This window comes from Euprymna scolopes, chromosome 1 (genome assembly GCF_053919585.1).
Source record: "Euprymna scolopes isolate OS-2025 chromosome 1, ASM5391958v1, whole genome shotgun sequence".
Classification (NCBI taxonomy): Eukaryota; Metazoa; Mollusca; class Cephalopoda; order Sepiida; family Sepiolidae; genus Euprymna; species Euprymna scolopes.
In genome coordinates, this window is record NC_136482.1 from 99,290,879 (window position 1) to 99,318,194 (window position 27,316).

Sequence of the window (27,316 nt, forward strand, 5' to 3'; positions counted from 1 at the left end):
CAAATATTTTTTAATATTAAATTTTATATTTGATTTAAATGAGTATCGAAATCATCCTGTCAAGTTATGCTTCATATCAGAAACTGGTCTTTCAGTTTTAGTTAAACATGTTGTTATTAAGTACATTGGTGTTTTGTGTATTCACACTGCTGGTTTTCTTCTACCAGGTAAATATGTCCAGAAAGAAAACCAACGTTCTATATAATGTATCCATATGAAATGGAAAAGAAAAAAAAATTAAATGGAGAAAAAATATTTGTTCAAACTCCTGCTTTCCCACAACTAAATTCAACTGAAACTTTCCGTCATCCATTCTCTCTCTGTTGTCGAAACAAGAACTGACGTTGTGCTTTCAACTCATCCTTTTCATAACAGTTTCTGTCCTCTTATGCAAATCAATGCCACAGTATATAATAAAGCCTTTTACACATAAAGATCTTTGTCTTTCTCTTTCCCTCCCTCATTCCACCTTCTGGATTCTGACTGGTCCTTGCTTATCAATTTCTGGAAAGATATCTTTTTGGTGCCTCCATTTATAATTAAAAATTGATCTGTGTGGTACTGTGTCCTCTCTGTCCAACCATGTTGTACTAGAATCTGGCTTCTTCAGGTGATATCCTGCCTCTCTCAGCTATTGCTTTCACTGTCCGATGATGTCGCTTCACTATTCCATTTCCTCTAGGTCTATAGGCTGCTCTGTAATAACTTTTTATCTTCCATTTTTTTTTTTTTTTTTTTTTTTTTTTTTTTTTTTTTAACATAGTCTGGAAGATTTCTGAGCGAAAAGCAGTGCCATTATCTATTATCACCTCCCTCACTGGATCTTGTGCAAGCATCAGCTTTTCTCATTTGGTCGCAATTGCAGACACAGATTCCACATGTAACTCTCTCCATATCTCCAGTCTACTTCGTCCACAGTCAATTATTCACAACTATGCTTCTCCACGATAGTGTGGTATGTCAATAGCTAATCTTGTCCAATTCTTCGAAACTCCAATTTTCCCAGGATTATGTATATTTGGGGCAGGATCGATCTATTGACACTGAACACAGTTCTTAACTACCTTCTGAATTTATTCCTGTTTTATATGGGGATCAACTTTACACACCAAATATGATGTTCTTTCCATTCCCATGTGGTGCATGCCATGCAACTCTTCCAGTTCACCAATTCCAAAACAGCATATTGTGTTGCATAGGGGTACATATTAGGAGAGATAACGGGGACATATTTAACAATGATGAGGGAGAGCGTGAGACATTTATACATATTACAGTTATGGGGATTCTTGGAACTACATATATATACTGATTGGGGATGTATACAAGTTCTTAACACAGAGTAGGAGAGGGAGATACATAATCCTCGAAGGGCTACACAATGTTCATTATAGATAATGATAATAAAAATTACCTTTTCTGTGTTGAAAGATGACACATGACAACAGTTACAAAAACACAATGATGAGTCTATATTCATTGAACCGGTTGAATGCTGATGACGTCAGGAATTCAAATTTGGGATCTACATAGTTTAATGTTCTTCCTTTCGCTTCGAAAGGACTGACTCCAACTCAACCCAACTCAGCTGCTCTCGACTCTACTCTTCTGCTGATTCCCCTGATCTGACTAACTCTAGCTCCTATATTGAGAGTCCCCCCTTCGTCTATGACGTCAGAAGTGTGTTTCCCAAACGTGACCAATTCACGTGGCTACGCATGTTTTTCCAAACACACTTTTAACAACAAAAGAATTCTCAACATATAATTCTAACCTATTTTTTAACAATATATTTTTAATTTGTATTGTTCATTCTTTAGCTGACATTTTTAATATTCAGTTTTCTAAAAGAATGAACAATCAATTCTTTTTGCGATATAAACAATATCTAACTATTCTAATAGAATTTAACAATAGACTAAAATCTAGCATTCCATTTCTTAACCTTGCTTACAAGGTTTGAGTCTTGGCTTATCCTAATCTCATTTTCACCTGTCTAATACTCTTCTTATTTACATGGGAAGGGGACAGTCTTTCCCTGTAACAATTGGGGTCTCTTCTTTCTCAACTACCACTGTTTTTTTATCTGTGTTAATACATCTGCCTTGTTTTTCTTTGAAGACACAAACACTGCTTTTATTTGCAGTTAAAATTCAGATATTAACTCTCTAAGCAACACTAATCTCTGCTTTACAATCATTTCCTCCAGCACCTTTTGTTCGTATTCTCTCACTCTTCTCCACTGTAGAGTTACCCAACTAAGTACAGTGGCTGAATCGGTTCTTATTTTGATATCTCTTAGTCCTCATTTTATAGTTAAATTGATGTCCTTTAGTACAGCATTTAATTCAGCCACATTAATGATTATAATCATTATTTTTCCCCAACCATGTTGCATCTTCCATGCCACCAATCTCCACAATCACGCCTGTTGCAATAGTGCTTGCATCACACCACACCACTCCTATGCTCGTTTCAGGTATGTGCCCATCTCCAACAACAGGGTCCTCTTTCTTTACCTCAGCTAGAATCTCCTGCATCACCCTGATGATTTTGCAATCAACTTTGCCCTCCCAGTCTACTCCACTTGCTCTTCTTTTCACATAACTGCATGCCAATCGCAGCCATCCAGTAAATGGATAGTGCCCCAACAATCTCCCACAGATAGAAAATAACTCCCGCCTACTAATTTTTCCTCTCATTTCTGGGATCTCGTTGCCTCTCCTGAACATCCTATTTTCCATAAGCTTAAGGCCCAGTGCTGCTGGCGATTTAACTGCTAGCCCAAATTCTTTCAAGTGTTGCACAACTTCTTTTGTCAAAATCTTCATTAGAGCAACCATTATATCATCAATGTATGAACCTGTGGCCTCTTTTGTTTTGCTTCCTTTGTCTGAAAACCGTTTTTAAAATGGCTGCTATAATCTTCGCTGCAACATTAAGTCTGAATCCTCCCTGTATGACACGCTACAGAACGGTTCAACTCATGAAAGTCTAACACTAGCCTAACTTTCCCTTTTGTAGCCTGAAACACTGCCATCAAATGTAACACACCTTTTCTTTCTCTCTTCCATGGTAAAAGAATTCCGTCCAATATCCATCTTTCCACCGCTTTCTTAAATTCTAAATTTTTCTCACTTTCCAGGAAATTCTTATAATACTGCACTCTATTCTGTGACAATACAGGCTCTCCCTTCCATTTCCATCTTACTGTCTATTTCTCTCCATCGAAATTTGCTTCAAAGTCTTTATCCCCAATTTTGCAAACATTCAGCGTTCAATAACATATATCCATATGAAATGGAAGATAAAAGGAAAATTAAATGAAGAAAAATATTCTCCTGCTTTCCCACAACTAAATTCAACTGAAACTTTCCACCGTCCATTCTCTCTCACTGCTGTCGAAACAAGAACTGCTGTTGTGCTTTCAACTTGTCCTTCTCATAACGGTTTCTGTTTTCATATGCAAATCAATGCCACATGTATATAACCAAGCCTTCTACAAATGAAGATTTTTTTTCTTTCTCTTTCCCTCCTTCATTCCACCATCCGACAAGAGAGAGGCACATCTGTTTGTGTAAGTTACTTTATTCCTTTCACCACATAATCAATTTATTTAATTACATTTTAGACCACACATGTAATGAAAACAATAAAGATGAACACAATACCAGACATATCCAAATTGGGGCACCTTGCAAAACCAAATCAATCGTTTTGTCAGAATTGCTTAAGAAGTAAAAAACATTATGGGTATGTATAAAAACCAGCACAAAATCTATAGTAACATAACTGCAATATGTAAGATTCCAGCTCCTTGACCCTCCTGGTGCTACTACTGACTTCCCTGATGCTACCTTTTGTGGAGATCAGGGGTTACCAATCTGTAGAGAACGTGGTCAATATTTCAAAGAGGCTATTACATTATTGAGATATGCATTTTGTGTGTTTTAAGTACATTTAAAGAAGGGACATCAAAAGCAAACCCGTTAAAAGAGAGTATGTTAAAACAGTTACATATATACAAGCAATATTTATTTACACAGAAGTTATGGACAATACATTGTGTACAAGACAACACGTGTGTGTATGTATATGAACGATCATGCATGAAGTTGGAAGTGTTCGTTGTGCTCATGAGTTCATTGTGTATGCGTGTATGAAGTTAGAATGTTCGTTGTGTGTGTGGGTGTACACGAGAGTTTGTTAATATAAACACGTGTATTCATCCTTACCTTGAAAGGGATAGCGCCGTGTCGAGAATTGTGTGTAATGTGCGTGCGTTAATATGGACAGTTCGAATGGAAGAGAGATAGGTATATAACGGAAGTTGGGTAAAGAAAACAAAACAGGAAGTAGAGAATGCCACCTGTCGGACAAATCAGAAATCATGACAAGGGTAGATAACTTGTACATGACTGAGATACATTTGTGTGCAACATATCAAATAGCATATCAGTTTGGAAAAGCATTTGCCCATACTTGCATCTATAATGATTGTCTGTAAGTACATAAGCAAGAAAAATTATTTTTCTTAGCCAATTGTAGATATTTAAAGTATAATCACACATATTTGCAGAAGGTAAGCTAAGCAAACTATTACTACTACTACTACAATTGTTTATAAAATAAACAGGATTTTACTCAAGAAAAAAACTAATTGTTTTTACTCTTTCTCTAGACAAAGAGAAGTGTTAATTTTTGGTTTATAGACTTGAGACTTTATACATAGGGGATTTGGATCTGTTGAACGAATATGATTTGGTTTTTAGCCAGTAAAAATAGCTGCGAAGGAATCAAAATTGAAAAAAATTGGAACTTGCCAGGCATAAATCAGCTTAACTTCTACGCATACACAAATGTACATCTATAACTTCAAGAACATTTTTTTTTTTTTTTTTTTTTTTTTTTACTTTACTTTATGTATGCATATTGACAGATCAGATTACAATGAATGAGACTGGAGAGCTACATCAAGTAGAACAACTATTATTGTGTTTTTAGTAAAAAAAAAAAATGAAAAAAATGTCTTTCGATACAGGCTACACATGATGGACACCATTATGATGTAATCTAAAATATGCTTTCTGAGTTATGTTCCCTGTTTCTGAAATCTTCACTGTCTACTTTAAAAATCTACAAAAAATGCAATTTTCCCAATTTTTCATAAAAATTACTTATAAATAATTTTGAACTCAATGAATTTTCATAATTTTTTGGATATATTACTATTTTCAACATAACAATTAAGTGTTTAAAAGGACATATTTAAAAAAAAAATCAATCCCCAAATATTTTTCTTTCACCAATCAAGAAGAAAAAGGATTAAGTATAGTATCAGAACAAATACAACATTTTAACATTAATTCTATTTAAAGCAAATTTTAGTTTTTCCAATGTACCATGTTAAGAATGGCCTTCTAAAATTCTGCAAGTTTGTGGAGTTATTTCCTTCAACCTATTTTCAAGATAGTGTTGCAATATTGTAGCTGTTCATTAAAACATAAAATTTTATTTTATTTAAAAATATAACGCTTTGATTATGTGCAAATTTTTCTTTATTTTTGTACTTTAAATTCTTATTGTTATTGAGAAAACGCTGCTGAATAAAATAGTATAAAAAGAATACCAATTATTATAGTGTCAGCAAATATTTAAAGGAGATTTATAGAAATGATCACCATTTTTATTTATTTTTTTTTAATAGTTTTGATTGGTTAATTTGAGTCACGAGATACCTCCTTGATTATGATAGGTGGTGGTCAAACAAAGTGTCGCCCTGCAATTATACCATAAAAAGAAAATTTTTTATAGTTGTTTCACTAAACTTAACGTAAAATGATCACACAACATTAACAAAACGAGTAACCATTTAAATAAAAAATATTTTTTATGTTTAATAACTGTGCTTTGTCATGGCAGCCAAAAGTGACGTCGCACATTTCTACAAGTGTTACACTAGAAAGAATGGCCTGTGTTGTAGATACAGTTTGTTTTTGTGTAGGGAGAGAAAAGTATAATCAGGACAAAACCATCGTTTTCATTGATATTGGCAATAGAAAAAGAATTTCAATTTTAAAATGTCGGCCATTTTGCAACTACAAAAAAAAATGGCTACTCGTTCTGTCATGTGCTATGTGGTCAATAATTCTTTCAGGTCAGAAAGTGAGTGGTCAGTTTACATTAGATTTATATAATAGTTAATCCCACATTAATTTCAAATATATATATTTTTTTAAAAATCTTAAGACGTTGATGTATAATAGCATAAAAGAGTAGAATCTTTCCTTTTTCTTGTTAGCAGTGAAAGGCAAAGGATAAAATTATACTCATTTTTAAAAAAAATTTTTAAAAATCTTTTTGAAAGTAATCTTCAGATTACTGTCATGTAAACTGTTTTTAGATTGTAATTTAAAGTCTTAAGACTTGATCAGTTTATTAATGTATAGTTATGTAAAAGCTTCCCCTCTCTTGCACTGAGTTAAGAGTATATGACCCCCTCCTATCTCCAAGGACTTCACAACCTTTTAAAAATATTTTATCATTTAGAATTTTTTTGATGATTCTATTGATTAAGCAATGAATACTCATATCATTAAATAAATATTTTGCAAATCTTAATGTTACTGTTCAATTTTTAGAGAAGAATTCCATTTGTAATCTTTACTTCCCACACACTATTGTCCACAGTTATGGTGGATTATAATTTAAATATGACATCCAATTTTGGAATCACAAACGCAACATTGTCTAGTCTCTGACCTTTTAAATATATTCAGGCATTCACTGGATGCTGAAACCATGCATATGCCATCAGATTTAGCTCTAAGGTGTACAAAAACATGCAGACCCTAAGTCACTGTGGCAACACAATTCTCACATCAACAATTTTCGGAGGCACTAAAACTACTTTGTCCAGGACATTTCGGAGGTTGGGTGTCTGGTTGCTGATCGTACTAGTGGTTTCTTCTCGCCAAAGGTCGCCATTCAGCTGAAAACCTTTGTCACTGAAAAGGTTTGGTTTGAAGATTTTTGTTAAAAACTGAATCGCTTTTAAAAACATGAAAAAAGCAAAAAAACAATCATTAACATATTATTGATAATTGTTTTGTTATAAAAAAAAATTATTATTTGGTTATATAATATAAAGCTGAACGTCTGTGTGTCTGGTCATGAATAGGCTCCTATATGGTTGACTATTATAGAAAACTAATCACATATACTGATAGATGTATCAAGACACAGGAATGGGTATGTTTGATCTGGCATAATGATGATTCATTAAAATCGTGGGGGTCTGCGTACACGCCTGGTCCACAAAGTATAGAAATAAAAAAAATTTTAATTAAAAAAAAACAAAAAACCGTTTACAAGTGTTTTTGATATAGATGTACATAATAATACTTTGATAAGTATGTTTTAACTTAAATAGGGATGGTATAATAAAATTGTGGGGTCTGCGTTCGCGCCAGGCCTCTATAGAATGAAATTAGCCACAAACTTTAATAAAGACTTTTCATATCTGTATGCATAAGTATACTTTGATAATTATGTTTCAGTTTGAAGAAATATGGTATAATAAAATTATAGGGTGTTCGTTCGTGTCTGACCGCCATAGAATGGAAATATGTCACAAAGTTTAACAAGGTGTTTTAATATAGATCCACAGAATATTGTGATAAGTGTTTCAGTGTTAACAGGTATGGTATAATAAATTATGGGGTTTATCTATTTTATTTTTACTTTCATCATATTTTGCTTTGGTTTTGATACCCCAAATTCGAAGCTATCTCTTTACAACCCTTCCTTTTCATAACCTATCATACTTTCATAAATCAGAGTCCATTTTCTGTAGGCTGTTTTTGAACCCAGTCAATGACTGGTACTTTTGCTAATATATATATATATATATATATATATATATACACACACACACACACACATTTAAACATTATTAGATGAGAAACCATTGAAAGTTATAATCTGTTTAGTATTACTCATGTAATATGAAGAAAAACATGCTTGAAATGTGTAAATATATTAGAAAAATTAAGATTCTAATAAAATGAAGTCTTACTGGACTGGAAGTGGTGTTGTATTCTCCTGGCAAAAAAAAGGTTTAAAACAACTTTTTTCCCCTATTACTATGAAATTCTATATTGATTTTAACCCCCAAAACGTTCTTGATGTCATAATTTAAAAAATTGTTAAACCATTGATTTTTACATTTAATTTTTTTTTTAGAAAGAATTGTATCCAATTTGTAGCTGCAGTGGCTGGAATAGTTTTCTTTTCAAATTTAACTGAGTACCACCACCTGTATTAATGGACAAGTTTCTCCAACATTTTGAACAGGGCACTCAAATTTAGGAAATGTGTGGCGATATTATGGATCCTGGGCGAAGTCAACTAACCTTGCTGGTAAATTTTCACATATTTTCCCAGCATTAGCTTGGAAAGACCAGTAGGTAACAAAAAACCCCCAAAAAACTAATTTTCATAAAGATTAACCAAGGTGTTCCTCACAGGTTAATGACATAAGCTTCACAAGTAACCTGGCATTCTTTATTACAAGGAAATGATTTGCTAGAGTGAAGAGAGAGAGAGGGGAGAAAAAAGAAAGGAAATTGATTTATCTCTCTCTCTCTCTCTCTCTCTCTCTCTCTCTCTCTCTCTCTCTCTATTTCAGAGAGGAGAAACAGAAAGAAGAAAGAAAATTTACTAAATTAGATATATTAGTCTTAATAAAAATTAAGGTTTTCAGATGATTAGAGTCTCCTTATCACTGCCAAGAGGAATTAACGCCATTTTTTTTGGTGTGTATGGGGGGGGGGGCATACAAAGTGACCAGAAATCACCAACTCAATTTTGCCAAGATGAGCTTAGTAACAAAAAAGTGTTAAATTGAAAACAGATTCTAACCATTCAAAATGTTTTTAAATTAGAAAGAATATAACTACCATTTAACCTTCTTTGTATGCAGACTACATACACTCACACATACTCCAATATATATATATATATATATATATATATATATATATATATATATATATATACTAGCAAAAGTACCCGTCATTGACTGGGTTCAAAAACAGCCTACAGAAAATGGACTCTGATTTATGAAAGTATGATAGGTTATGAAAAGGAAGGGTTGTAAAGAGATAGCTTCGAATTTGGGGTATCAAAACCAAAGCAAAATATGATGAAAGTAAAAATAAAATAGATAAACCCCATAATTTATTATACCATACCTGTTCACACTGAAACACTTATCACAATATTCTGTGGATCTATATTAAAACACCTTGTTAAACTTTGTGACATATTTCCATTCTATAACGGTCAGGCATGAACGAACACCCCATAATTTTATTATACCATATTTCTTCAAACTGAAACATAATTATCAAAGTATACTTACGCATACAGATATGAAAAGTCTTTATTAAAGTTTGTGGCTAATTTCATTCTATAGAGGCCTGGCGCGAACGCAGACCCCACAATTTTATTATACCATCCCTATTTAAGTTAAAACATATTTATCAAAGTATTATGTACATCTATATCAAAAACACTTGTAAACGGTTTTTTGGTTTTTTTAATTTAAAATTTTTTTTATTTCTATACTTTGTGGACCAGGCACGTACGCAGACCCCCACGATTTTAATGAATCATCATTATGCCAGATCAAACATACCCATTCCTGTGTCTCGATAGATCTATCAGTATATGTGATCAGTTTTCTATAATAGTCAACCATATAGGAGCCTATTCATGACCAGACACACAGACGTTCAGATTTATATATATATATATATATATATATATATATATATATAATTTCACAAAAGCATGACAATAAAAATCAAAATGAGAGCATCATGTTGTGTATTTTCATATTCGTTACAATTGTTTCATGTATATCCAGACAATTTCAAAAATTGTCATTTGAAAATATTCCAAAACAACCTTTTTTCAGATGGTGAAATACACTATTTAATATATATATATATATATATATATATATATATATATATATAAACACATTTTGAATCCTTATTTAAGAGATCAATCAGTTGAGTCTACCTCCACCCCTTTCTTTCAAGTTTTTTTTTTTAATTAGTGTGTATGTATGTATATATATATATATATATATATATATATATGACCATTTTTATCACCTATACACACAATCTTATTTCATTCTGTTTAAATTGTTGATCTTTACATTTTCCCTAAAAAATTTAGTTAATGCTTGTATTTACTTATTGTTACCAAAAGTGATAATTGGAGCTTTGACACTGCTCTGTATAAGCATGTTAAGAATTACAACTTTAAAAAAAATTGTTATACAATAAGGAAAATATTGTCCGTAACTTTCAACTTTGGAATTATTGCTCCCTGCCAATATCTTCGTTTGCTAGTTTTAAATAATACTCTTCAAGATCTACAATTTAAGGAAAGACAAAGATAAAAAAGCTAAATATTTATGCCATAATTTGTTTTCATTGTAAGATTATAATCTAGTTTTAGAATAAACTTTTCAAAATGTATCTTTTTTTTTTTCTTAACATTTTTATTTTTTTATCTTGTTTTGTATTTATTTTATTTATTTCCAGAGTTATCTAGGCTTGTAATGGGTCGTAAAAAATCTGAGTTTTCTTCAGATGACCCTTTAAGAGATAAACCAGAATTTATGGATGAACAAATGTCTACAGCCGAGGAATTTGAGGGTGATGTCATGGACGAGATCACTGTGACCAGAAATGATTCTGATCCAAAGTCATCAGAAGAAATTGACGACAAAAGTGATATTCAAAAGTTTCTTTTTCCAATAAAAAGGGGCCGTGGTCGGCCACGCCTCTCAGAAAACATAAAAAGAGAACGAGCTGCTGATCGGGCATTAAGTGGAATAGGCAAAAGAAAACGTGGCCGACCAAGAAAACAGGATACTCTCAATGGTCCCACTAAGCCGAAGTCTCCAAGAACAGCTATCCCAAGAATATTATTCAGTTCCTTTGTGGGGAAGGAGTTTCCTCGGAAACGCCGTGGACGTCCACCAAAAAAGCCCATGTCTCTACCACCGCCTCCAAACCCCAGTATTAGAAGAAATTATGGTACTTCATTTTTTCTTTTTTCAAACTTGTTTGGATTTTATGGTTAAAAAAGAAAATGTATAATTTTATGTTATTCACATTTCTTATTGCATAGACAAGAATTTTAAGTTGTTTTGTTTTTTTAAACAGTAGTATATTTTTAATTTAAGATTTTGGTTAATGTCCAAAATTCCCCCATATTAAAAAAAACAAAAATAAAGAAAAATCTGTATTATGTGTGTATCCATGACAAAATGAAAATAAATCCCAAAAATCAAGTAACTTAGTAACTTCATAAAAATCAAGAATATTAAGTGATTAATGAGAATTTCTAGGCATTACAACATAAATCTAGTAAGTATGAATTGTTTCTTGAGATTGTTTTGAAAATAGTGATGTGAGAAAGTCACTCAATTTCTCATATAAAATTTGATTTTCTTTAAAACTACACAAAAATTAAATTTTATGAGCAAACGATGAGTGATTCTCATGTTGCCATTTTGAAAACAATTTTAACAAAGGGAGATAACTCAAAATGTTTGTACTGCCTACAAGTTTCCATTAATTGCTTAAATTTTCTAAAAATAAAATTACTTGATCAATTTATGTTATTTTTGGAATGATATTTCTAATTCATCATAGGTATGCATATCATACATATTTTTCTTTTCTTTTTTTTTTTTTTAAAAAGGAATTCTGGATAAGAACAAAGATTTTTCTTTTTCTTCATTCTTCAAAGCAAAGAAAGTTTACAACTAAATTCTGGTTGATTATCTCCTCTTGTTAATTCCGACTTTTCTCTGAAAGTTTCTGAAATTTAATTGGTGTCAAAGACTTGTCCTTCAGTAACATTAATACCAGATTCAGGGTCATGGTTCTACATTTGTTTCTCATCACCTGCAGATTATACATCAATCAAAATAACTTTCTTACAAAGTTTTTTTTATTTTAAATAAAAATTTGAAAATCTTTTTAAAAAACAATTTTTAAGTAATACTAATGCATGATATTAAATTAGAATCTTAAATTTTTATCAAGAATTGTTTACTCTTAATGCTAAATCAAAGAACTTAATAGTAATTTCTAAAATAAAGACCATCAATAAATAAACTGAGGCATAACAGGAGATTTGTGTATGGTTTCTGGTGGTATGATGATTATCCACACACAACATAGAATATGTTGGCTTAGTTCAGTTCTGTTAGATAAGGTATGAACCTATTATCACCGGGTAGAGCCCTAGATATTTCCAATTCATGTTGATCCTGGAATCAGACAGCCTCAACAGAGAGAAATAGCAAACAAGTCGTTAATGAGATGCAAGTTGTGTCAACATGTTTGTGCCATCGTTAATGAAATCAGTGACAAACTCTGGCCATGTATTGGCAGAGGGATACGAATGATCAAAATTTGTCTTCTAGACAGATTTGTATTTTAATTCTAACTGTTGTACGATTGGTCTCAATATACAAACTTTCTCAGCTGTGTCTGTTAATGACTCACCAGGGACCATTGTGAGCTAATTTGGCTCTTCAAGCACCTCTCCATCTCCATTATTCAACTTTTAGAGTCTGCTCTCAACCTATCAAGCAAGTAGAATATTTATTGAAGCTTCTTGATGTTTTTAGTATATCCACAAAGGCTTTTTAAACTTTTTAATTGAAGTAGATTATTTAGAATAAACTGAATACTAATTAAATGTAACATTGAAAATTTAATTTTTGTATTGATTATTTTATGTATTGCAACTATTTTATTTGTTATGTTTGAATTAAATCTTAATATGTTTTAACTTCATTTGTGAATTTTAATTTGTTAAATTCTGTTAAAACATGATTTCTTTTTGTATAAAACGAATGTTCAAAGTTTCTATCAAAGTTTGCTCTTTCTTTATAAGATTTTAACTTTTGGATTTATAATTGACTAAAACAGGATAAAATAATATTGAAAGTGTTTTTTTTTTTTTCCTTCTCTATAATGGATCATTTATAAGTATTCAGACGAAAAAAATTAGCCTTCCACAATATATGAGCCTATTTTGGTGATGCGCAGAATAATTGAATATCCAGATTTTTTTTTTAATAAAGAAAGTGAGTGGTTGAGATATTCAGACATAATTCAAAAACATTGCTAAAAAAATAGATTCTACTAATGGTTGATTTTATTTTACAGAATCCCGTTTAGGACCACAAATTGACAGACTGGCTTCTCTTGTTGATCGTTTGGAAAATAGAGTATGTTTTATTTTTTTAATACCTACACACTTATGTTTTTACTTGCTTTAAAAATGATTTAATGGTTTATCTTAAATGTATATATTTGCTGTTATGGTTTTGATAAAAAAAAAAAATATGCGCACTATATTTTGTGAAAATTTTGTGTATGAACTACTTGTGAAAAAACTGAAAGCCCCCTCTCCCTGCAGACTCTTCATAGCAATTATATATAATATACAAACAATCCTGTGCCCTACCAGCTAATTGCAAAGAGATGTGCTATTAGTCCAGCTACTAGTGAAGGGGGTAGTATTCAAACACCTATTACCCCAGAAACTGCCGGTACAGATGGCTAATTGTTATATGATATCTATATAATAAAGTAAGATTGTTTTTCTCCTGCATATACAGTTCTAATAGGAAAATAGATGAACACTTCCTAAACTAATCTTTCACAATCAGTACATATATAAATTATTAGATTCATTTCAAACAAACTGCCTCTTTCAAATATGTATTTGTACAAAAACTGTAGCAAACACTTTCACTCTCTACCCATGAAGTCCTCTCGCTACTGTCACAGCCCCAGCAGAGGTTTCTTAACCAGTATTATTATTTCTATAGCACTGTTTCTTCTTAGATGTAGGAATGTTTAGAATTGCGATAAAGAGTTGTATCATAATCATTATATTTCATAAAACTAGTACAAGACTATTATTATATATACATTTATTGCATTAATCCTATGATGCATAATTACTGCAATTAAACTACTATAAAAGCATTCATCTATGAAGTTATAAATAATATACTGAAATATTAGTGCACTTGGACTAATCTATACAATTATGAATAGTGATAACCAGTTCGATTTAATCCTTAATGAATAACATTTTCTGAACCTCTAATTACACTTGGCAAAATGGATGTCATTTTCTATAAACAGCAGATATATTTCCTTTCGTTTTAGCCTCTTATCAATTAGGATAATTTTCATAAAGCTGCTACATAACTTTCAGTAGATTACAAGTGTGTATGTGTGAAACAGCACTAACTCTATTTCAGTTTAACCGGCTTCCTCTAGTATGATATTCACAAGCAGTCCCCAGTCGCATGTATATTCCCGTTAAGGGAGATGACAATGTTAGGTTTTTTTGCAACTCTTGCAGGGAGGTGTTGACGTCCTCTTACATACAGCTCCTGGAATTCCTAAATTGGTCACCCATTTTAGTAATGATTAGGCTCAATGTTGCTTAACTTTGGTGATTTGATGGGAACCAGTGTGCTGTATATAGATATATAGATTAAGAGTAATTTCTTCACACTTAAAACTTGCATTTTTTTTTTCTTTACCATGTTGTGATAAAATGTATACTTCTATGTCTTTCTTTTTATTTATAAAATAGAATCAATGTTAAACTGTTACATCAGTTCTAATAATATATTGCTGGTTAAATAAACCAACCAACCTTTTCTATTATCAGGCACTCAAAAGAGAAATACTTTTTCACTTTCGCAAATTTAATTTTTGTCCTCAAAAATTCTTTGTTTTTTTTTGTTTTTTTTTACAGTGGTCAATTAAAGAGAATTTATTCTAGACTGTGTCATTTTCATCCAAAAATATTTTCTATTTTCTTCAGAATACACTGGCCTAGAATCAATCATGTTAAGAGCAAAGATTATCAATCCCAAAAAGTAATGTTTTTCTGGGAGTGGTGTTTTCTAAGAGTAAGCTTCCCTCTCTAAATAGAATACCCTTCTCGGAGTAATGTTATCACTTTGACCATGAAATTTTCATCTAAGAACAATGTATGTTAGTAATATCGAAAATTATCCTACCTATAGAATTTAACAATATTTAGCATCAAATCACACTTAGATGGTTGATGTGCTGTAAAACAAACTAAACCACATCAAATACATGCTATTGGTCTGTAGTTTGGGTACGGGTATTCTCAAAAAGCAATATATTTTAGGAATATAAAGTTATCCTATCTATAGAATTATATTTGGTAACTTTATTAATTTTATTTACATTAAAATTTTGCTTTACTTTTTGTAAATTTTTGTCAGCTTGTCAAAAACAGATTATAAACAAGAATGGTCCTCTCCTACTCTTATTTCTCGGGGTCAGAGTACATGCATTGAAAACTCACAGCCATAGTTGATTTGCGATGGTCTGGAAACTGCATTCAATAGTTGCTCTGAAACAAGTTTGCACCTGAAGTACCAGGCGATATCTTTTCTTTGCACCTTGTCGAAGGAACTTTTACAGTGTTGTAATAACAGAAACATAGCATCTATTATCAACTTCCGAGCTTCAAAGCCATGTTAACAGCCTCAACCCTTAGTATTTACAGCATGTGGAAGAGTATTAATGTTAAAACTCACTATTTAGTTGTGTTTTACAATATTCCCCCACACCACCCCCTATTTTTAAACGTTGGAAGTTATCCATCATTGGACTTGATACAAAACTGTACAGATATGTCAGAGTTGTCTTTCTTCAGTTGTCTAACAACCTTATACATGGTGTTTTGGAGACTATCAGCCTCATCACATGATTTCACATCCACACCTTAGGTTTCCCAATAAGCTTCGTTTATTATTAATTATTATTATTATTATTATTATTATCCATTACAGGACGCTTTTTTTGTATCTTCGGCCCTGTAGACTAAGTTTCCAGTATTTCTGTGAATTTGAAGGTATTGATGGAAAATCAAACTAGTGTATGGTGTCAATTGAAATAAATATGTGTGTAATAATATAATGGAAACCAAAAATTCCCCACTATCGATATAGTTATAACACTAATATATGGCTTTCAAGGAGGTTGAATTCTTGGGATATGAAATTCATATATTGCAGGCTTAGAACATATATAAACCAATTTGACCACTGGAAAGTTCACAAAAGAGCAAACAAAGTGAACCCCTCGATATTAGTATATAAATTTAAAAAATGTTTCTTTAAGATTGTAACAAATAAAGTACTAAGTAAAGTTAGTTTTAAGCAACATTATTCTGGAGTTTGATGGTCCAATTCTCAGTGCAAGTGATACTAATAATACAATTGCATTATAATTAAGACTTCTATTCTGTCATGGCTGACAGAATGAGAGCATGCTACTCCCATAAATTAAATAAAGTGTTCCATTTGAAATTCCATACATTCCCAAGTTTGACAGGAGGATTTTCAAGTTCAACAAGATAACCTAACGAAGGTCGGTTAACATCGAATAACTTTGAAGATGAGAACAGTAGTCTAAATAATCTAAACATTATCTTCTTACCAGAAAAATAATTGTCGGCTGAATATTCTTGAAATAATAAAAACGTCATTTTTTAAATAATTGTATTGTTTTAGTCAATGAGATAATTTGATTTTGGAACAATTCATTTTAAAATTGGTAAAGTCAGAATTTTTTGTTTACCTTAACATCAGATTACTCATCTAATATGAAAATGCGTGAAAGAAGATTATGTACAAACATGAAGTGGAGAAGTGTATTATTATTATAATTATTATATAGATCTTTTGAATTGATGTTATTTAATTGATATAAGACACCAATAAAAAAAAAACTTCTATTAAAGTTTGAAAAAGTTTCAAAATCATTGTGATGTGAATGAATCCAAGCAGAGTTCAAAAAAAAAAAAAAAAAATTTAGACGATTATCTTTTTACTATAAACATACCAAACCTACTTGTCTTCTTGCCTTATATGCTTACATTTTTGTATTCCTATGTTCCTGTTAAATAAAGCTGATACTTGCTGAAGAGATGTTGGTATTTTTATATTGAACTCTGGTTACATTATTTTCTTCATTCCAAACCAACTCGGTCATGTCTAGCTAAACAAAATGACTATCTTTACATCTCGATATTCGACATATAACAACCACTCAATAGCAGTTACTTTCAATATTTAGACGATGCTCCATGAAGTATCAAAGGATCTTCTCCAGAGATCTATTTTTTTTAACATGAATCTGCTTCTCTTTAATAATTTTAAACTTGTGCACTTTGTTATTAGCATGGGTAGAATTCACTTTAGTCACATTTGTTTCAATTGCAAAACGTCTTATTTATTCATTTCTGTTTAGCTATATTACAGGATTTTCCATTTCCTTTGAATTTCTATTTTGTACAACAATAAAACTAAGGTGAATTAGTCAACGTAAGATCTCACAAATTTTAAAAAGCAACATTTTTCCCCCTGCAGATTAATTTTGATGGTTTAATTGATGAAGATGCCGACATAGATTCAGAACAAGAACTTGAGAAACAGGTTTGTTTTTTTTTTATTTTATTTTTTTATTTAAACTTTCTTTTTGGATTTTCTAAAACAGAATCTGATTTATATTTATAAGAATCTTGTTTCACTATGATTCCAATTTATTTAAAATTAATGTATTTTATGGTTTATCACTCGTTTTAGTAATAAATTTTTTTTATTTATTTTTTTACGTGGGCATCTCCACTTATCAAGGCCCAGAGGTCACTCGAGGATAAGGGTTAAAGAGTGTACAGGAGAAATTGGACAATATAGTAACCGTTAGTAATGGAGATTCGGTAAATTTGTTAACTTATATGGAACGGCTCATCAAAAACTTGTTTACGTTAGACTTGAAGACAACCATATTGTAGTCAGCTGGAAAGTAGAAAAACGGAAGACAATTCCATAGGCGTGCAATTCTAAGAAAGAAGCTTTGCTCATGGAATCTACGTTTAGGTTTAGGCACAGATAAAGAGTGGGGGGAATTATTGATAGTGTGTACAGCTAGACGAGTGTTTCTTGTGAAAGTTTGGCAAGGGGGACCATAGAATGGAGCTCAGCCGAGCATTTGCCGTGAAAATAACGATAAAGCAAACTCGCAACATCTCTTCTGTGAGAAAGAGGTTGCAGGGAAGAGAAAAGGACATCCCCCACAAGGCTATGAAGTCTATTTTGAACTCTATCAAGGCAGGATGTCTTTTCTAGCAGCTCCTGCCCAAATGTGGCAACAGTACTCCATCGTTGGACGTACCTGGCTCTTATATAGATAGAGAATTGCATCAGCAGTGAGATATCTACTGGATCGATAGAAGGATCCCATCATTTTTCCAGCAGCCTTGGCAACGGATTTAATGTACATGTCCCATTTAAGATCAGGAGTAAAGGTCAAGCCCAGAAGCTTGTCAAAACATGAGCCCTCCCCAAGACGAAAGCCATTCATTTCAATTGATGCCAGATGGGGATCAGAGCGTTGATGATGTAAAGATAAAAGCTTGGTTTTAGATGCATTAAAAGTAACAAGCCACCTCTTTCCCCATTGTACAACTTGCTCAAGATCAGAGAAGAGAGAATCAGAGAGAACTTGGTCGTTTACGGTCTTAGATGTGCTACCATAGATAGTAGTGTCATCAGCATAGATGTCTACGAATAATGTAAGGATGTGATTTGGAAGATCATTAATATAGATCAGGAAGAGAGTTGGACCCAGGATGGACCCTTGAGAGACTCCAGCATTAATACTAAGAGCTTCTGATTTCTGCCCATCAACCACTACTCTTATGAACCTATCAGAGAGAAGTGATTTAATAATTGAGAAGACATTTCCAGCTATACAGTAGCTGGAGATCTTGTGAAGTAAACCATTATGCTATACTCTATCAAAGGCGTTTGATATGTCAAGAGCAATTGCCCTAGAAAGGTAGCCTCCATCGAGAGATTTGCTAATCCTATGAGATATAACTGTAAGTAGATCTAGCAGAACGGAAACCATATTGCGTGTCACTAAGAAGGTTATTTTTGCTGAGATGGTTGATTACTTCTGTATTTAACACAGATTCCAACAACTTACTCATGACGCATAGGAGACTTATTGGCCTGTACTGTGAGGGAGATGCCCGATCACCTGAATTTTTAAATACAGGGCATGCTGATGATTTTCCAGGGTGACGGGAAGCAATTATCCTTAAGACAACGTTTAAACAGTTTTGTAAGGATGGTCACAAGTTCTGGTTGAAGTCTTTTGAGTACTATTAATTTATATTAGATTCTTAAAAGTACTTAGAATATTTTATTATTTTGAATGTTGATATGCAAGATGTAACTTGTCAACATTTTATTGAACTTTAAAATGAAGTTTTAATTTTAACGATACAATTAAAAAATTAACTTCTGGCATTTGGGTGTTTCATCAGAAATATGAGAAAAATATAAACTGTGTCAATATCAGTTAAGGTTTCAGGGTTTTTTTTTGTTTTTATCTTTAAATTGATTGCATTTCTTAAAATTTGCTCATGTTATGTAAACATTTTATTTAATGTTCAATTTAACATTTTACATGCATTGTAAATTATTTTTAAAAATAAATTTAATGTTTTATATATCTTAATCAGAAATGTTTATTTTGAGAATCCAACATTTCTGAAAACTGAGACTTGGCTAATATTTAAATTTCGACAAAAGTCTAAAAAAGATTTAAATTCAAGATAAGCAATGTGTGACATTTTATAGCAATTTAAAATAAAAAAAATTTGTATGATCATTATTACAAAATTAAATGCGACTTCTAGTGAGTAAAAATGGCATTTATTTCAGATTTTCATTCTTCAAAGAAATTTTAATGTGAAAACGGAACTAAAAAATGATTTTAAAGTGATTGTTAAATGTTACCTTGAAGACCTTGCAGCAGTATCAAGATGCTTACTGTAAGTATTTCTGCAATTTTCTAATTTAATTTTAAATTTTGTGGATTTTGTTTTACTCAAGTTAAAAAAAAAATAAAGAAGAAAAAAAGTGAACTTAAGCTGACATTGAACACCGCCAAAGTATTCTAAAACCATGATATCCTTCTTGAAAGATTAAATTATCCAAAAATATGATATAGTGTGAAATAATACATTTACAAAAAACTGTAGTAGTCATGTTTTAATGTACTATTTGCCCTTGATGTAAATGGACAAGGTTTGGTGTTGATAAGTTAATTCATAGACCAGTAGAATACAGTTTATTGAACTAATTCTGTGAAGTATACCCACACAAGTGTTTTTTCTGCTTTTAAATTGTTGAAGTCTGGCTGCACAATGAATTCGACATACTAAGACTGGTCTTTTCCAACTCACAAGTCTCGAATGAAGTCGGCCAGGATACATGGCACCCCACTTTTTGTGTGTAATTTAATAAACCATTTTAAAATATTTTATTTTTGAGCCTTTTCAAAGTTTATTTACTAATTTCAACATAAATCATCATATTACAAATAATCTTAGTTTATCATAATGTACTTGATTTCACAAAAAGTTTTGCTACTAAATGTTTTTCCAATTGAAAAATTTGAAGCTAAAATATCTACAGAACACATCGTAGCCTATTTTATGTAAGTTTTTTTTTTCAGGCTCTCTTCTTCCTATTAAAATTTCACATAATCAACATTTGATGTAATCAATGTAAAATAGTTTCAGTTTTTTTGTTTTTTTTATTATTATTATTATTGTTACTTTTCATCTATGTAAAAATAGAAACCCACTGTTTGTCAAACTTTGACAGCATCAAGGTTTTTGATAAAGTGATTTTTTTTTCTCAACAGTACAAGTGTAACCTCCTACAAGGACTCTGGAAAAATCATCCTGTATGAAATCTGGATTTCTGAAATAGCACAGCTAGAGTAAGTTGTTTACTAACAAGTCTTGTTTATAAAACAAGATTAAATGCACATTTTTTTAACAAGTCAATTATTTGTTTGACTTAAAAGTTTAGTATATTAAATTTAAATAAACTTTTTTATTTTTACATACATCATTGAAAGTTTTTTTTTTTTCTGATACTTTTTCAGGCACTTTATAATTTTGTCTTCCTCAAATTGTTTTCTTGATTAGTAAATAAAATGTCTACATCTTTAAAATCTTTAAAGAGATTGAGTATAAATATAATTTGATAATCCATGTTTACTTCTGATCCAGCCTTGAATCTTATATTATCAGTTTAAATTTTTATAATGTAAAAAATATAAATAAAATGTCTTTATTGTTTAAGGATATCTGACCCAACCCAGATTCTGACGACATTGTAAAATTACAAGTTAATATCGTTTTGGATTCTTCATAAATGTTACTCAAACAATTGTATAACGTTTTTTCAATATTGCATCTCTGTTCAGACAATAGATTTATATTATAGACATTATTGAGAGAAAAATATGAGGATAAATTAATGTCTTAGAGAACAGTGACATAGTTTTGGTTACAGACATGCAGACACAGATCTCTATAGCTGATATACTCATCTTGGGGCATAGATTCATACAAAACAAACATTTGAAATGTTTAATGAGTGTAAGGGTTGGTGTCTAATATATATATTGAAAAATTCATAGTCATTGGAAATATTTAAAGGAGTTTATACATGTGGAGAAAGAGGGTCTTTATTACCCTTCCCACAATCCTTCCAAATATGTCTAAGAAATTGAAGTGAAAATTCATTAGAAAGGGTGTTGGCACTTGTACAGTTTAATCAAGACATTAAAAAATGAAAATATCAAAAAAAAAAAAAAAAAAAAAAAAAAGGTTATATTGTACGTATCCGTTTTGAACTGAAGATCTCCGAAAAAAAATTTCACTTAATTTGATCAAGTATTTTGTTTTTTTACAGTGGACAGCACGTTGAAGGCAGACATCTTGGATTTTAAAAAAAAATTTTGTTTGAATTTTAAAAACGCCACGGGAGATAACTCCTGTTAAAGCGCCGGCACTCCCTCCCCATTTTTATTACTAGCTTTTCTTCCTAAAACTCGAACCTTTTGCTCAGTATCATAAATTGTTTTTTTTTGCTGTAAAACAAAAACTACTTGATGAAATTAAGTGAAATTTTTTTTCGGAGAATTTCATTCCATAACGGATACGTACAATTTAAACTTTTTTCAATATTTTCATTTTTTAATGTCTTGATTAAACTGTACAAGTACCAGGGTGTTCACTATAAAAAAATGCATTAAAAAAGCCTGGATTAGTATATCACTTATAACAACAATTATTATGCAATGTTCTAACTTTTTAAAATAGAATAAAACCTCTTTAATGTTTATAAATATACAGCACAAATTCGTTCAAAAGATTTTTAATTAATGCAAAAAATTAGTATTGTACTTCAGTTGTGCTCTTAAAATCAAAGTGAATTTTATGTCTACCTGTTGGATCAAAGAATTTGTTTAAAAATTAACATCTGTTTAGGTTCTGGTGATCTGAATTAATACCTTGTACTATGTTCTCTTTGTACACAAATTAAGACCATAAATACAAGTCTGGTCGAAATTGTGATGTGCTCATACAAATCCAAACATTTGGCAAATATTCCATTGGATTTGTTTCAATAAGTTCATTTTGTAAATGTCCAGTTTCTTTAAAAGAATATAATGCTTAATTTTAATATATAGTTTCCAGCTTGAAAGATTAAATTAACCAGTAAAAAATTGAAAAGCTTGAAAAATTTGTTTTTAATGATAATGATTTTTAATGATAAATACTTCAAAGATTTTGGACAAAACATATGAAAGATTACTATTAAAATAAACTTGTAATGTGAATATTAGAAACTAGCAGGACTCGCAGAAATTCCATGTAATGAGAAATATATTTAATCAATAAACATGTTTTAATACAGCCGATATTTTTCTGTATAGCACAAAAAAAAAATAGGTTTTTGGTAGTGGTGGGACGATTAATCGGAATCGTTAATCGTAAGAATCGTGTATTTTGGGAGGCATCGGAATCGCATCGTTAAAAAATACCTTAATTTTCCGATTCCTTCATTACGATTCTTTTAGTCTGATGTTGAAAAAAAGAAAAAAAATTCCTGATATTTCTAACTGCAAGAGAGAAATGTAGCATGTTATAAAAAGAAACCAAAGAAATTCATTATTAACAGGGAAATGTTTAGTGCCCCCTCCCTTACAAGGTTCATTCATTCAGATCTATTGTGATCAAAACTACAAAAGAGTTAACTTGAAAAGAAGTATGCAGGGTTCTACATTGCGAGTAAAAATAAAAAAAAAAACGCTTATCTTTTTGGCGACTGTTTTTTTTACTGACAAATCTTCTAATAGTGAATGAAAATGCTTTTTCAACTTATATTTTCTTAAAACGAGCAAAGTCAAATTATTTAAACAGTAAAAGGTTTAATAGAACAATATACTTTTTTTTCTTTTTTTAAAAGAAGGCTTTTGAAAGAAATATCTCTAAAATGAAATTGATTACGTATTATTTCGCAAAATTTGGACAGTAGTCGGCTTCTTTTGAAGTTTCAAAAAAACCGACCCCATACCTATCTCTTCCAAACCTAAAGTTATTCGTTAATTTAAGGGTAATTAATTCAATTCAGTCAAGTTGTTTTTTTTTTGAATTTCATTGAAATAAAATCCATTTTTTAAATTTTTTTCTCCAGAAAGATAAAACCCTGAATTTGATTATATTAAAAGCAGAATAATATAATCTTTTTTCTAGAATTTTAAATTGAAAATTAAAAAAAAAGTGTTTGACGCAGTTTTTTGCCAAACGAAAAAGAAATTAATATATATTTTTAAAAGGTGTTGTAATCAATTAATTTTTATGTCTAAATAATATTTACGATTAATTAAATAATTTCATTTTAAAAAGTATTTATAAATAGAATTTTACTTCAGACTTATAGTTTAGCAATATGGAACCGTATCAACCATGTGTGAATTGAACACAGTCAACCAAAAAAAAAAATTCAAAAGAAATGCATATTTGCATTTCATTATGTAAACTTTTATACATTGGTTTCAAAAATTAAATTCTATAAGTTTTTTTTTGTTTTTTTTTTTTTTGTTAACTACTGGTTTGGTACAATTTACCGCTCCATCCCTTTATATTTTTTTCTTTTTGTCTTTTTTAGTGGATTATTTTCAATTAATTATCCAAATAAGTGACTAGCTTTAAAACAAAATTTAATAGTAATTTATTTGTTTACAGATAAACTGAATTTTCTAATATGGCCTCAAAGTCCAAAAAAAGTCTTGCATGGAAACTTTTTGAAGTTGATGAAGATCATGAGTCGAAAGCCATTTGCAAGTCTGTCAAATTAAAATATCGCGAGGAACAAAACCATCTAACATGACCACAACCAACATGTTAAAACATTTAACTATGAAGCATCCAAATGAATTAGAGGAGCAAAATAAAAAAGAAAAGGAACAAAAAATTACCAACTAGTCACTCAGAGCAGTTTTATTAGTGAGGGTCGAAATCGCAGTGTCTTTTTTTTTTTGCCTAAGTCACCAATTTTTTTAACCTTCCTTAACTTCAAAGAGTAAATACAATATATACAACTAAAAAAATAATTTTTAAAAATGCTGATTCTATTCATGAAAAATTCTTTTAACTAGAAATTAAAACTTAGGTAAAGATAGCTGACTGACAGCAACAGGAGCACTGGTTAACTACTGAACCACATGGAAAGGTGTGGGGGAGGAAAAAAGGAAATTAAATGATGATAATAAATTATGATAACAGTCTTTGAAAGGCACTAAACTCCTAAAATTTACTTCTTTAAAATTTTAGGCGGCATTCCCCGGCGATTTTAAAGCACTCTCTCTCTCCAAAAAAAAAAAAAAAAAATTTAATTTTTAAGTTTGGGAAAGATATATTTATTATAACCGAATTCCTGTATGAAGACTGGATCTACTTTATGGGACGTTAATTTGTGAGATAAGTAATTTTTCAATGTTTAATGTTTTTAAAGTTTCAATTATCAATTAAATTTTTTTAATTGCGTTTTTTTTTTTTTTTTTTTTTTTTTTTTTTTCAATTTATTTATAAAAAAAAAAAAACAGGGTTTAAAATGTATTTTTCAAGGTAACAAGCTTCGAAATAAGTCTAATAAAAAATAATCACTTAATTTTTTATTTCGACAACCCTGAGAATTTAATTATTAAAAAAATATTGAAATGTGACATTTTTTTATTTAACATTTCTATTAGTTCAATTAATTTTCTTTCAATAATTCATTTCACTCAACAAACTTCACCATTTTTTGTTTTGTTTTATCTTTTTCTGTAATTTTGGTAACTATTTTTGCTCAATTTTATCTAGTATTTCATTTGTTTTTTATAGTGGTATCATTTTTATATGTGTTCCTTTGATATACCCTATTTCAAAATTAGTTTGGCTAAACTTATTCTTCACGTTAGAAACAACGTGTAAAAGCAATGAAAAAGTAAGAAAAAACAATAGGTGTTAACTACTCTTTGTGAATTATGGAGGTCTGTAGAACTGCCGTCACAAATACAACTATCAATAGCCAAACAAAAAATCGTTTTTGAAATTCCTTTAATTGTAACTTTTCGCTATACCTACCTTTTGGTATAAAACACAAAAACTTTCGATTAATGGTATTTCTCAAATATGGTCGTTAACTTTGGAAGGGTTATTTTGTATCTACAGCGCCATGTCACATGGTATATTGTTTTTTTTTCATTATGCCCGTTCATTTATAAATTATTAAATTAAATATTTATCTTTTTTTATATTTAATTAGTATATATTTTCTTTCTCTTCCGCTATATTTTTTTTATTTAATTCATTAAATCTGTAAATTATGAGGACCAAAATAATGAATCGTGTTAATTTATTCTCTAATTTTCTTGTTTTTGTTCTGTTATATAAATTCTATTTTATTTGTTTTTGCTCTGAAGGATAAATTCTATTTTCTTTGTTTTTTTTCTGTATTCCAATTAAGTAAAATAAATTTTCTCTAAAATAAATTTTGCTAATTTTTCCGTTTAGTTTACTATATAATAATTTTATTTAAACCAAAACACGACGGTGTAGACATAAAATATCTCTTCCAAAGTTAAGGAACATATTTGGGAACTACCGACCATAAGTATAAAACTACCTGGTATATTTCAAAACAATAATTCCCTAGAAATCGGAATCGTACTTGGTATGAAATCGGAATTGTATAAAAATTAGGAATCGTACCAACACTAGTTTTTGGACAGAAAAACCAATAACACGCAGCAAATATTAGTTTAACATTTCTATGGAAAGTGTCAATTGTATTTTAAATATAGAACTGACTCAAATGAGATAAATTAATAAGTACTAATAAATACACAGAAAGTAATATTATGCTACATTGTAAGAAACAATCTTTAATTTACTCCTTCAATCTGGTGTCTATCAGCAATGTTTTTTTTGTTTTTTTTTTGTCTCATTTCTTTTGAATTCTTTTTTTTTTTTTTTTTTTTCATAACATTTCACTGACTTTCTTCCCAGAGTTCTTTTCTCACACCATTACAACATTAATCATATATTATATTTGAAAACTTGGCTACATCAAAGGGAGTTCAGTCTCATATTCTTGTTTAGGGTTGCCAGATAGGCCTTTTTTTTTTTTTTTTCTTTTTTTTTTAAGCAGTTTGCCTTAAAAAATTGAATATTATATAGATCATTTTTTGTTTTTTTGTTTGTTTGTTTTTTTTCCATAAAAATGTACAGTTTACATTTATTTTCATAAACATTAAAGGACAGTTTTTATTTAATTAAAACTGTATGTGCACATTTTATAAGTTTTGGTTATTATTGCTATTTTCTGGAATTTTTTATGTACAGTCATGTTTCTAAATGAAATTCTAAAATTAGTTGATTAAGGAAAATATTCAATCTTCATAAAATACATAATTTTTAATTAGTATATCTGGTGGTGACTTTCAATCACTCTGTAAAATCATTAAAAAAAATATTGAAATGTTGGTTTCCTCTTGTAATCCTTCAGTCTAATAATTATCCCTGAGTAAGATCACACTTTTTCTATCTATCTTTTAAAATGGTGGCTTTTTTTTTTTTTTTTTTTTTTTTTACCAACATTTGACAAAATTTAATTTTTTTTTTTTTTTTTTTTTTTACTTAAAAATCTCTGTAAATAAAGCTGTGTGTCTGTGTGTGTAAGTATTTAACCAGTAAACTCTTAAACTACTGGTCACATAACACT

At 30.3% G+C, this 27,316-nt stretch overlaps 1 protein-coding gene across 1 annotated transcript in view; it reads left to right on the forward strand.

Moving 5' to 3' along the window:
- LOC145258203 (uncharacterized) overlaps nt 1–27,316 on the forward strand; it is a 49,526-nt gene that overhangs the window by 13,337 nt on the left and 8,873 nt on the right. Inside the window, exons 2-6 of the mRNA XM_080116176.1 lie at nt 10,623–11,120; nt 13,272–13,333; nt 17,543–17,608; nt 19,907–20,016; nt 20,895–20,972. Coding sequence (XP_079972302.1) covers nt 10,640–11,120; nt 13,272–13,333; nt 17,543–17,608; nt 19,907–20,016; nt 20,895–20,972 — 797 coding nt within the window. The 5' untranslated portion in view covers nt 10,623–10,639. The remainder of the gene's footprint in view (nt 1–10,622; nt 11,121–13,271; nt 13,334–17,542; nt 17,609–19,906; nt 20,017–20,894; nt 20,973–27,316) is intronic.